We start from the raw sequence: 12,965 nt of genomic DNA on the forward strand, positions 1-12,965 counted from the left end.
ACACTTCGTTTCACATGCTGTTAGCAGTGCAGTTGAAGGTATACATACGGGCGCACTCAACTAATTATGGGAGAGTGCACCACATAATCGTGTGCCGACGCGAATGACTCATCCGCAAATCAGACAAGTAGCGCCAATTGTAAAATGAGTATTATGCCAATTACCTTGCTGACTTTTAATTATTTACCTTGCAATTAACTTGGCACAAGTGGGTGTTTCAATGGCCTACCCATTTACAAAGCGCTATGACATGTTCAATTCAATGTTTGTTTCAGGCATGTATAAATAAAAATATCGCTGCGGGGAGTAAAAAAAAAAGCCGCTCATATTCAATCATCATCAGCAGCAGGACCTTCGACAAAGTGAACAGTGGCGTACAGGTTCACGTGTCACCCCGTTGATGCGTATAGAGCGGGCCCTACACACTAAACGAAAATGACCTGAAATAACCTCAAAAACTGGGTAAACCATTTGTCCTCTAGCGCACTACCTTTCCTGGGTTTTTTTTACTACCTACTATCGAGGTAAAAATTTACTCTCGTGCTGACTGAGTTTTTGAACGTAGGGAGAGTGGTAATTATTTACCCCAGTGAGGTTTTCAGCGAGTATAGGGAGAGTAAATTTTTACTCCCTTCACAAGGTTTTTGAGGCGATTTCTGAGAGTTATTTCCTGTGGTAAAAAAAAATTGACAGGTGCATTCGCCCAGAGTCGACAAATTTATTGAATAGCAGAATTAATAGAATTTATTAAACGACAGAATTGGTGACACATAGATTCACATACAGACATACAGCAACACACAACAAATGCAGAATAATACACCACTCGAACAGACTGCACGCGTTCTCAACTACAGTTTGACAATCCGGTATATATAGGCACAACTTTTTGACCAAACGTGTAGTACCGGTAGGAGAGCTCTTTTTTTGCATCGATTAACTACAACGGTTGAAGGTGCAAGCGTAAATTTAAGGTGGGCTGCAGGGCACTAAATGTCACACCGACCTTTTATTTTAAATCTACCCGATCTCACCTTTTTGAGTATCCAATAATTACTTGGCACACCGGACTCATGGCCCCACGCGTGTTAGCACTGCTGATGCACAAGTCCATAATATATACCTAAGTACGCACAAGCCAAGGTAGCTCAATGATTTTCATTAAGCGACGATGCACAAACACTGTGGCAGCACATATTCATCGCAACGGGCGTAGAGGAGCGGTGCACGCCTGCACACAGGCTTCTTACCGACGGCGTACTAGGCCTTTTCGAGGAGCACGGCTATCCGACGAAACACAGCTGGCGATCACAGAACACATATCATGCGCGAATTTCGTCGTTATTTCACACACAAATGAACACGTGACCGCTATCTTACGGGGACGGGGCGGTGTATGCATACTTCCAACGAAACACCACCGTCCGGGTATTCTTCGTGCTCACCGGCAGCCGCTTGTTGGTTCCGTCTGCGTCGTATCCGCTTCGCGCTACATGTTTGAGAGCAGTTGGTGCATGAGGTTGGAAATTCGGGCAGCACTTTACTCATGCAGACATCGCCTACTGTGGAACAAAATATATGCGATGCTTCTTTCACCTGCCCCGGCGACACACTCCCACTGATCACTGGCGGCCGCGGCTCGGGGCCGACGACAGAGTGAAGCATTTTGCCTATTGCTTCTCCAGTAGGCAAGCACGGACGATGACACCAGATTGATTTTGTTACCACTGGTAGATCTTCGCGATTCGGCACGGAAGCGAAGTATCCGCGACGTGCAGGTTCGGAGGCGCTCAAAATCGCACGGTCGCTCGATGATGTATACGAAACACGTGAGATCCATCAGCCCAACCAGACACACAGATACCGAGCTTCTTGCACCGTCTCTCTCCAAGGCCCCCGCCGAGCAAAAGCCAACAATTTGCGAAAATATGCAGGACAACTTTCCACAGCAGGTTTTCTTTCTTTTTTTCTTTTTTGAGAGCCCCCCCCCCCCCCCTTCTTTTTTTTTTTTTCGTTCACAGAATGCTGTTCTCGCTTGTTGGGCTTATGCTGCCCCTAGTTCCAGTGAAAGTGCATTGACTCGAGGTCAGTCCTGAGGCACGGCGATGCCAAAAAAAAAAAAAGAACAAAAGAACATCCGTGGTCTTCGCGTACCTTCAGAGTTCACTGAGAGCGTCACAAGGGGGGTATGGGGCAAAAGCCACCAAAACACCTGCACCTTGCAGTCACGTGGTAATAAACTCTGAAACGCAGGTTAAAAATCACGTGATAGAAAACTCCCTACGTGGTAAAACTGGATTTTGACATCCTTTTACTACTTGCCTGAGAGGTGGTGGTAAAACTATGTCATGTACTATCTTTTACTCCTACACGAGGTAGTAAATTTAAACGCAAGAGAGTTTTCAGTGGTCATGAGCCGCAAAAAACCCAAACTCGGATAGTTTTTGCTTACAGTGTACTCTGACTAGCAAAACCAACAATTAAGGCGTGGTGGGCACCTTCCTGTGCTTGCGGTATATAGGCATTCAATGACAATAGTTTGAAAACGGGCAATGTTGCGCACACAGTCGTTCGTCTCCGTATGGCACGGTTCAGATATGCGCCGAGAACCAAAACATGGCAAGCAATTCAGAAGGCGATGCGCTTGAAGCCTGATTACGCCATCACGATCTGCCCTTGGCGAAACTCGAGCGTTTTGTTTTTTCTTTCTTGAAATACCGACTTCTTTCGCTGTTTGTAAACATAGATCCTGGACAGCTTCCGGTACTATGTGCCGGCGTAGAACTTAGTAACTATCCCGGTCATTTTCAATAGCTTTTACCCTCTATCTGGCTAAATACTTCAAGTACACTTTCTTTTAAGCTGCACACAATATTGTATTACTTACCCCCGTATTCTAGAACGTCCCTTCACTCAACCCTTCACTTTAACTTGAGAAAGCCGATGGAAGCGCCCTCTCTAGGCCCGGAAGTGACTGCATATTACCGATAATGTGGTGCGACTCTCCAGCAGCGCAGCGCCATTTTTAGCCGAGTAGCGGCGCAGTGCTGAACTCTGTGAAGTTAAGGGTGAAATTCGAGTCGAGGAACGTTTGTAAATACGAGGGTTAGTCCTTAAGCGCGTTCCTTTTACCTGAAAGCGAAAAAAGAAAAAGTCTTTCCTCACTTTAGTAAACTTAAAAACAATCTGTCTGCTTCGGTGTTAGACAGGGCTAATTGAAGTGACCGGAAGTTTCATGCGGGTATCAACACGTGCCGTTTCTCTCGCTACGTTGACACCAACCGCAAAATACTGTATAGGGATCTGAGTTTAGATACACCGCAGCTCTCAAATCGCCCGTGTTTCCAGCAGCGCTGATACAGAAACCGAGTTGTATAATCTCAGCAACCGAAACAACGCCATGGAGAAAAGTGGGCCCGTCCCTCCTATACGCGTTTCACTTCCGGGTCGCTCGAAGCTCACCACGTGACCCGCAACCGGTGGGACGCGTGTAGGGTGCGTGCGTACACACACACACATCGCGTGGGCTGGAGGACTGCGTTAGCATAAACAAACAAAACGCGCCCCTGCATACCGCTTCCATCCCGGCGAACACCTTAGGAAATACGCCAGCGGCTCGGCCTGCGTACGCTCCCGAGTGCTGCGCGGCGTATGAAGGCACCTGCGCTCCAGTTTTTCACAGCTGACAATGTATCGCCGGAACAGAAAAGCATAAGCGTGAACGTGGAAGGAAAACACGGAAGAGCGCAATGAACCTTCGCAGCAACGCCCAATATAAAAAAAAAAAACTCCCAAGCATTTCCCCGAGGGTGAACATGGTTAAGTGCGAATACACGGGGTGATGCTATAAGGGGTATTTATTAATTCGCACTATTATATTTATTAATCACGCTATGGTGCCTTTATGGTGTAATGGTTCCTGGGAATCGCAATTTGATCACACGGGGGAGTTTACGTTAACTCACTGGCGAATGCCAACGGATTTTAACTTTACTCCCCCTCACGACCCGCTCTCGACAGGAGACTGAGAGAGAAGGCGGGCGCGCGAGAGAGAGGGGTGCGCGCGCAGCTGCAGCGAGCGAGGAGAGCGGAAGAGCGAGCGAAGGGGGAGGGGGTATAAGGCGCGTTACTGACACCAGATATCAGCGTCGCGTCCGTGGGTTATTCGGTAGAGCGTTGCGCTGCGGCCCGCCAAGTCCTCTTTCTTTTAAAGATAGAGAGAAGACTGCGGACGCCGCCGACGGCGGTGGATGGTTTGGGGTCGCTTATAAAGTGTATTCACACTTAATAGGGAGTTTTCCCAATAGCGTATACGCAATGCCTTGATTTATTAGGTAGCTTTAAAATACCGTTTGCAAGCGCTGCGGGCGTTGCGGGCGAAGCGGGCGCCATAAGAGTTTTATAATAGCGTTTGGCCTGCTGCGAACCGCAACGCACGATCGCAGCGACACCGTAGCCTCGAAACCAGCGCTTGCGGGCCACATGCTGGCCGCCATCAGCGCACGCAATTTCGGATTTTCTGCGTGCGGTCCACGAACGCGAACGCCGACTCGCGTTACGACGCATGCGCAGTGGCAGCGACCGCACCGCAAAGGCTCACGGTGCGCTATTCTAAAGCTCCCTGTTGATTGATTTATATGTGAGTTTTAACGTTCCAAAACCACCATATGATTATGGGAGACGTTGTAGTGGAGGGCTCCGCAAAGTTCGACCATCCGGGGTTGTTTAAAGTGCAGCCAAATCTGAGCACACGGGCCTACAGCGTTCCCGCCTCCATCGAAAATGCAGCCGCCGCAGCCGGGATCGGATCCTGCGACCTGCGGGTTAGCAACCGAGCCACGAGACCACTCAGCCACTAAACCACCGTGACGGGGCGTACGCAAAGCCTTGCATTCGCGTTGCGCATGCGCCATATGCTCGCCCTTTAGCGGGTTCACATGGAGATAAGAACGCTAACGCAACACCCGCAAGCTTTGCGTGCGCTATCATAAAACTGCTTAATAATAATATTATGCAGCTGGTGACGCCTCATATAATAATGGACAAATTTAGTTGAGTGTCCTCAACAGCTTCGCGGACCCCTCCTGTCATATAGGAAATGGTTGGCAGGCTGCGTCCGCAGAGATAAGCCTGTCTGATATAAGGCAGTTTCAGAATAGCGTGCGCAAAGATAGCGTTCTTTGCAGTCGCCCGCTACTTGTGTCACTTTATGGGGGCTTGCAAGCGTACAGCGTACGACGCAGGCGCAGTGGCGACGAACGCTAACGCCAATCTTTGCGTACGCTTTTCTAGAACTCCCTATAGTAATAATTGTTGGGGGTGTACGAAAGAGGTGAAAAAGAAACTTGCCATAGAAAAAAAAAATATGCCTCAAGAGTGAAGTGGTACCTTTTTATCCAGGTCCCGCTTAATGTTCTATATATAGCCAGAAAACTGGACATTTTTCTTCTGGTTTCCTGAATATAGCCAGCATTTAACCAGGACTTGGTTAAGATTGTACCTATACAGTAAGATCATGGCGGCTGCCGCCAACTTAGCCGGGGCACAATAAAACATCAACATTCAGGGAAGAACGTTTTTATAACACGCCCTACATTTTTAATGGGGCAAATATTCTCGGACGGATACAGCTCGGTATGTGACTTCGTCTTACTGGCTTCCTCAAGAAACCTCGAAGTTTTGGCAAGCAAAAAGTCAGAATTTGTTTCTTTTTTAGGAGCTTAGTTGATTGTTATGCCTAACCAAATGATTTAAGTAGCTTTATACGACTAACAAAGCATAGGGGCATTAATTATTGCCGTAAACTGCCGAGTAGTACATGAAAGTAAGTTGAGGTGAATTAAAATGGACCAGAAATCGCCCTTTTCATTGGTGGTGTTGGCACCCACAGCTTTCGCAGCGAGTGTAAGTTCTGTAGAGGTTTGACGGGAAAATAGGCACGTCTACAAAGGAGCTTCAAAAAAAAAATGTCGGAGTGGAAATTCTTGCCCACGAGTGAAGCCGTGCCAACCGTGAGATGGCGGCTGCGGCAGCCATCTTACCAGGGGCATGGTGAGCTGTTGGCTTTTGACGACTGAGAAGGAGCGTTTTCCTCGCACGCCCAACGAGTTTAACGTGCAAACCTCTTCGGGTCAGGTAGTGCTCAAAGTGCGTCCTTGTGTTACTAGCTTTATTTAGTAAGCCTCTAATTCAAGGCAAACTTTATTGGAGAAGTCACGGATACTAGTCTCTGCGGATTATTTATTCGGAAACAACTATCATTATTTATAATTAACGTAGCCTTTAGACTAACAAATCAAAACCTCTTGATGTCTAAGTGGGCAGCACAAAAAAATAGCATGTTTCTGAGATCTTCGGAGGGCAACATCTGGCTTCTTTGCTGCTGGCAAAGCATTGTGGGAGCTTCCATTCCAGCAATTTTTTTAACCTCATTGGCGTGTATACCTGAAGCGGACGCGCGTGATTTGAATCAGGCAGTCATTTTACGCCCGGAGTGGTTTGTGAATGGTACGGGAGAAAAATGATAACGATAACCACAACCTGTGTGCTTTTATACAGCGGCCGTGTAATAACATCCGCATGCGGCGTCGTTCGCTTTCGCCGGTCCATTGACACCGAAACACGATTCACCAGCTGCGTGACGCACAGCGCGAGTCGAGTCACGAAAGCTGCGTACGGATGTGCAGTCGTTTTATCCGTGCATACTGCAAGAAATAAAAAAAAAATGAGCTCGTGCTTGTCTTGTCAAGGCGCTCATCTGAAACAGCTGGAAACTGTCGTTTCATACTGTCCTTTTTTATTATTATTTAAGAGCCATGAATGCCTCAACAAGCAAGAAAAGTGACAGTTATCCGACGTGTCGGCGTCGGCGACAAGGCCCAGAGAGGAAACAATGACCGAACCATATGAGGTCACCATGACGCCACAAGCCACCAAAAACTTGTCACTCGATGAGACATCAAGCACGTAACGTCACGCCACACGATCACGTCGCCACATGACACCGTCGCTTAGTGAAATCTGGGCCGATCCGGGAACAACTGCTAAACCACTATAGAAAAAGCTGTGTGTGCGCGCGTGTGCGTGCGTGCATGTGCAGTGTCCGAGTGCCTGTGTGTGTGTGTGTGTGTGTGTGTGTGTGTGTGTGTGTGTGTGTGTGTGTGTGTGTGTGTGTGTGCGTGCGTGCGTATGTGTGTGTGTGTGTGTGCGTGAGAGAGAGAGAGAGAGGAGGGTTATTAAGTGAGAAGGCGCATGAGACTGAGTTCATACTTGTGTGAATATAATTTCTGCAGCAATATTCTAACATGAAAAAATGAAAAAAAGTTTTTTTTAGTCGCGCTAGTTTCTGTTCAAGATAACGACTATACCGTCGGATCTGAACGGATGAAAAACAATTACTGCCCTGTTTCCGTTTCGCTAGCTTGTTTTTATTTTGGTTATTAATACTCATTACTGAAAAAGTATCACTAAGTTTTGTAATAAATTCTTGTCCGATCTCCCTGAGTGGGTATGAGCCACCATGTATGCGGCATCATCCACATCATCATCATCTTTGATTCGTTTCAGGCGATCGCATAAATAGCCTGGAAGTTTCTCAATACACCTTTTTTTTTGCGTATAGCTATAGGTAAAGGTCAGTACAAGTTATGTATACAGCGAGGTGACATCGCACGATCATGTTAAGCGCAGTGATTGATTACATCAGAAGGAACGTACCCCGCAGATGGCTCAAACAAAACATGATGCGCCAAAGAGCAGAGACACGGGACGAACAAAGAGCGCAAACACGACGTAGGAATGTGGGTCGCAGACTCGCGGTCGCCTTCCGCTTCTTCACCCACTCGGCGGAGTCGTCAAACGCTCCTACCTCCGTGCCCCCAATGGCATCCCACCACGTCCGTCCTCACTGGCATAGAGTTTTCTAATGTACACTAGAGGGAATTCTGGCGCTAGTGTCTATATGGGAGCTGCAACGCACGGCGCTTTAGAGAGCATGGGAATGATGGGTGGGTAGTACACACTTTTGTCTAATATTCGTCCTTTTGGCCTGTTTTCTTGGCTCCGTGTGTGTTCGTGTGGCTTGAAGCTGTTTTCTTACGAAACAAATATTAGCAAATTTTCAGCGGTAGCGTTTCACGATCTTATTCTTTTAGACTTACCTTTACAAATCGGGTCACAAAATTCAAAAGGGTTGAATCTTTTTTTTTTTCAAAACAAAACCGAAACACAGCAATAAACGAAGCCGCAAGTACGATTCGCCACCCGCAAGTACGAAAACTAGGCAAATGTGTGCACTACCCATCATTCCCATGGTCACTGAACGATCGCAGCGCCAGAGTACCCTTTAGGATATTATAGGAAACTCTATGCTCACAGGGGTCTTCGACGTTTATTAAAGCCTCACCATGCGCACGAGTCGCAGCGCGTCGGCGCTTGGATATTTGACGCAGTGACGTGCCCTCTCCCTACAAATGGCGAGGGCGAGAAGCTACGCGAAGCTGCGCACCCTCTCTCTATATAGGGAGAGGGCATGACGCCGCGCCATAAAGGCGCGCGCTGACGCGCTGCAACGCGTGCGTGTGGTAAGGCCTTTAGCGCACCAAAAGCATTTTGAACGTTTCCATCTAGGTATCTATCCATCTATCTAGCCACCTATACGTCTGGGTGTTCTCGTGCCGAGGGCGCTTTGATTTCACTGGCCAGCTTCCGTAAATGTGTGCTCCTCCGGTGCACGAAGCGCGCACACGGGGAAAATCCAGGAGCCTTTTCACTAGCCAATTACATTGTCGTTCTCTATAACGAAATTTTGTCGTTCTCTCGATTTTAAGAATTTACCGGATTGAAAAAAAAATAAATCACGGGTTACCGTGATTTTGTTGTCGTTGATGAGGCATGTAAGGTCATTGCCCTTAAAAATGTAGGCTGTTGACAGAAATGCAATAAATTAAACATTATGTTTCGAAGACAAGGTTGTTGTGTGCAGGTCCTGGTTCCATTGTGAAGCAAATTCCAATGAAGACCATCATCTCTCTAAGTGCCTTCAGACTACCAAGCCAACCGTCCAAACAGAAAAAAAAAATGTAGACAACATATGCGTCTAGGCAACGCATGCTAGCACAAATGCCACAAAAAAATCAAGCAGGCCACGGTGTAAGATATAAATCTTACACAGTGCTTTATACCTAGAAACTGCCGCTTGTATATTTTGTGTTGTTTTATCGTCCTTTTTACTCACACTCAATGACGTAAGCCGAAACGAAGATGGAGTGCGAGGCTGCAAATGGAGTAGATTCATATGTCGCGGTTGCTGCACATGCAGGTCGTCTCCGCATCGACTCTCAGGACCCAATGGATGTCTTCGCGCGGTACGGTAGCAGCAGCAGCCCCTGAGTGAATACGCTTGGTCTAGTTTTTCTTAACGTATGTGCACGTGTACACACTCAGCTCTTTTTGAAACGTGCAGTGTGTAGGTATATAATCCAACAGCTATGAAATAGCTAGCTGTACAGCGTCTGTTTCGATTCGCATCACGCATCATGCATGGTATTCGAGATATCCAGTTCGCGCGGTGGCGAAAAGTCTCTCGGAGGGAGCGCGTATCGGTAGCACAGCTTCCTACTCGGAGTAATAGACGAAATATGACGCAGCGATCCTTGAAACGTTTTTAAAAACCTTAAGTAACATGAAAACCCGGTTAGAGAATTGGCTGTTTGTATATTGATTGATTGATATGTGGGGTTTAACGTCCCAAAACCACCATATGATTATGAGAGAGGCCGTAGTGGAGGGCTCCGGAAATTTCGACCACCTGGGGTTCTTTAACGTGCGCCCAAATCTGAGCACACGGGCCTACAAAATTTCCGCCTCCATCAGAAATGCGGCTGTTTGTATATAGACCTAAATAGTAACAGCGTAGCAAAAGGTCAGTGAATGTCCCAGTCTGTAATGCGAAAGTTCCTAATATTGTTCATGGAGGTGTTGATTACTGTTTGAATAATGTGACGATCACTGCCGAGGTTCTTACAGATTGGTCCACGTGGGTTGACCTGCATATCAAGACATCGTTAGATCTGGCGCGGTGTCACCGGTAACTGAGTTGCCTATTCTAGTGGGAGAGTTAGGGTCCGTTAAATGTGCGAGTTAGGGTCCATTAAGTGTGTGTTCAATCGCGAAACCAAGGCAGTCCCTTCACGAGAGGAGCCTCCGTACCCGAAGTCTTGATGCTGAGTGTTAAAGTCCCCTGAAACGATGAGCATATGATTCCCTGCAATATTGCTCACTCTTTGAAACGTGACTTGGAAACTGGTCCGAGTGTTCTCGGATGTGGTGTAGACGTCAAGACATTAGGATCGACTGTATTAATTGGGAGTTATGTACGCCAGTTCGTTCAAAACGTGTTCGTCTTTGAGGTCGGGGCTATGCAAGACCAACCAGCAAAGCGGTGTTGCTCTTTATAAGCGAAATCATTTAGTGTTATTTCATCATAGTACTGGATGAGCAGGCGTTGGCAGGAGTTTGGCAGGCGTTGAAGGAGACAACACAAACTGTGCCGTTTGTGCTGTTTCATTTATCCTATTATTGCGCACGTGTTTGTACGCCTTGCTATATTTTCTGATGAATCATCACAAACTAGCTCTCATCTTTTTTGTTGTTTTAGGTTCAACCCCTCGATTTACGACTTCGCAGTGTCGGTGACGGCACTGCTTTGCACGTTTACATGATAGGCGAGGACCGAGTTGACTGGCGGAACATGGGAGAGGCCTTTGACCTGCAGTGCACGTAGTCAGGATGATGATGATGATGATGGTGGTGGTGATTATGATGACGACGTCGACGACGATGATGATGATGGTGGGCGAATCGGTAAATATTTGACACTGCACGCTCGGCACAAATTCTTGGACATGTAAGCATGCTTGTACTAACCTGCCGAGCGCACGTGTCGTGTAATCGTATACGAGCACAGCTTGTATATTACGCGCTTGAGCACGAAGACTACACGCCTCTCGCTGGCTTCTGCGGAACGCTGCACCGTTTTTTTTTTTTTTCTACCAAGCAGAATCCGAGCCCAACACTCTCTCGTTTCCAGGAACTACCCAGCCGAGTGCGACAAGAGAGACTTGGAAATTTGCGTTGCCGATCTTTCACGTCTTTCTTCGTCTGAGCGTTTTCCTCAGTCGGCACGTAAAGTACGCAGATGGGCCGTAGCATTTGTTTCTTTATTTTTCCATTCCACGCGCATCGCGAAAAAGCCGTGTCCGCGTTTAAAGACGGGAATCGCCCTAACTCACTGTGCCGCTTACGCCCGCTGGCGTTGCAGGATGCCAAGCACGTGCTGGACCTTGTCTCTGTGGTTGCTAGGTGGGCTCCTCATTGCAGAAGCCCATTGGCGTCCAACGCGACTCGGGCAACGAGCCCACATACTCCCTGTATATAAATACAATAAAGTCTTTTTTTTCTCTCTCTCTGGTTGCCTGGCTCTTGGCTTATGATTTCACTGCTGGCTGATGGCAGTCGGCATTGCTTCTTGGTTACCCGGTGGTGGCGCACAGTCCCAGAGGAGGTGTCTCTGTGTGGCTCGCGCCTTCTTGTAGTGTTGGCATATATCTGTGGGGTATACCTCCGGACAGACGTGCCTTGCCCCGACGGGGGTCCGCGTGGCCAGTACTTGCAACTGCCGTAGTGTGGCTCCTTCGCTGCGTAGTAGGTCTCGGTGAGACGGTGGGTAGCACTGTACCACTGCAGAACGTCGCCGTATATTGAAAATTTTGTTGAATCGCACTAAAAAACGGACGGACAGAAGAAGCTGACGAGGACAGCGCTTGCTCTCACAACTGAAGGTTTATTATTTAGAAAAAAGGGGTATTTAAAGAGGATACGTGGTCTTTCGCGCATGTGCATCAGAACAAGGTGCAACAGAAACCAACTGGCCCAACTTTCCATCTTGCTGCGTCGCCGTATGTTGTGATGGAATACTCTTCTTCGGCATCGGGTCCTTCCGGCTCCGAGAAATGTGTTGACGAATACTGGCGGCTAGTTAGCGCGTGTGATTCTGTATTTGCCTCCTCGTTGCGATTCGCGCCCGCGTCCAGCTCCACAGCGTGCGTAGGGAACCACTTGACGGTAACGGGTCTCGACACGAGTAAGTTGCTGCTCCGGGACGTCCAAGCATGCTACGGAGTCTTGCTTTAATTCCCCTGCCTCTTTCCCCTTTTATGCCGGATCGACAATGAAGTTGTTTCGCTCACCCACTCTGACTCACAGATCATGAGAAACCCTCGGTTTCGCTCGACCGTGTAATGTCGACGAGCTCACCTGCGTGGGCGTGCTATTGAGGCGGGGTGAAACTTGTCCACCGGTGTCCAATGTTCCTGAAAGAAAAAAAAAATAGTTTTTTTGAGTGACATTAAGGACTCCTGACTGGAAAATAGAGTGAACCGTTTTAGGCGCGAAGCACCTTAAGGCGTGGGTGTGTCCATCCCTTGTATGTATGTAGGAGTACGTATAGCCCATGTGGCACATACCGCTCTAGCAAGAGCGGTATGTGGCACAGGGGATGATAGATGGGAGACGGCGGCACTTGGAGTGTTCACTAGATGGACGCACGGAGAGACGGACGGATGGATAGGCGCACGGACGAACGTATGCATGGACGCACGAACAGACAGACACACAGACTGACAGATGGATGGACGGACGCACGGACGGACGCACGGACAGACGGACGGACGCATGGATGGACGCTTGGATGGTCGCGCGGACGAACGGAAGCAAGAATGAACGGACGGACGGAAGCACAGACGGGCTGACGGACGCTTCACCCCGGTCATCGTCATTCACTCCATAGATATGCCATGATTTTTTTTTTTCACATATTCACCACCTCCAGACAAACAAACAAAAAAGCAAGACAAAACGAAAACTCACAGCATATTCTCGAAGTGATTGATGAAGAGTGAGCGAAG

The 12,965-nt window shown here is 48.0% G+C and overlaps 1 protein-coding gene across 4 annotated transcripts in view; it reads right to left on the reverse strand.

Moving 5' to 3' along the window:
• LOC119167875 (uncharacterized) overlaps positions 1–12,965 on the reverse strand; it is a 596,496-nt gene that overhangs the window by 100,684 nt on the left and 482,847 nt on the right. For all 4 annotated transcript variants that reach the window (XR_012884394.1, XR_012884393.1, XM_075867434.1 and 1 more), the window contains one exon: positions 12,316–12,371. Coding sequence is in view for 2 of the 4 variants with exons in the window: in XM_075867434.1 (XP_075723549.1) it covers positions 12,316–12,371 (56 nt within the window). In the remaining 2 variants the exon portion in view is untranslated. The remainder of the gene's footprint in view (positions 1–12,315; positions 12,372–12,965) is intronic.

The sequence above is a fragment of the Rhipicephalus microplus genome, chromosome 6 (assembly GCF_043290135.1).
Source record: "Rhipicephalus microplus isolate Deutch F79 chromosome 6, USDA_Rmic, whole genome shotgun sequence".
Classification (NCBI taxonomy): domain Eukaryota; kingdom Metazoa; phylum Arthropoda; class Arachnida; order Ixodida; family Ixodidae; genus Rhipicephalus; species Rhipicephalus microplus.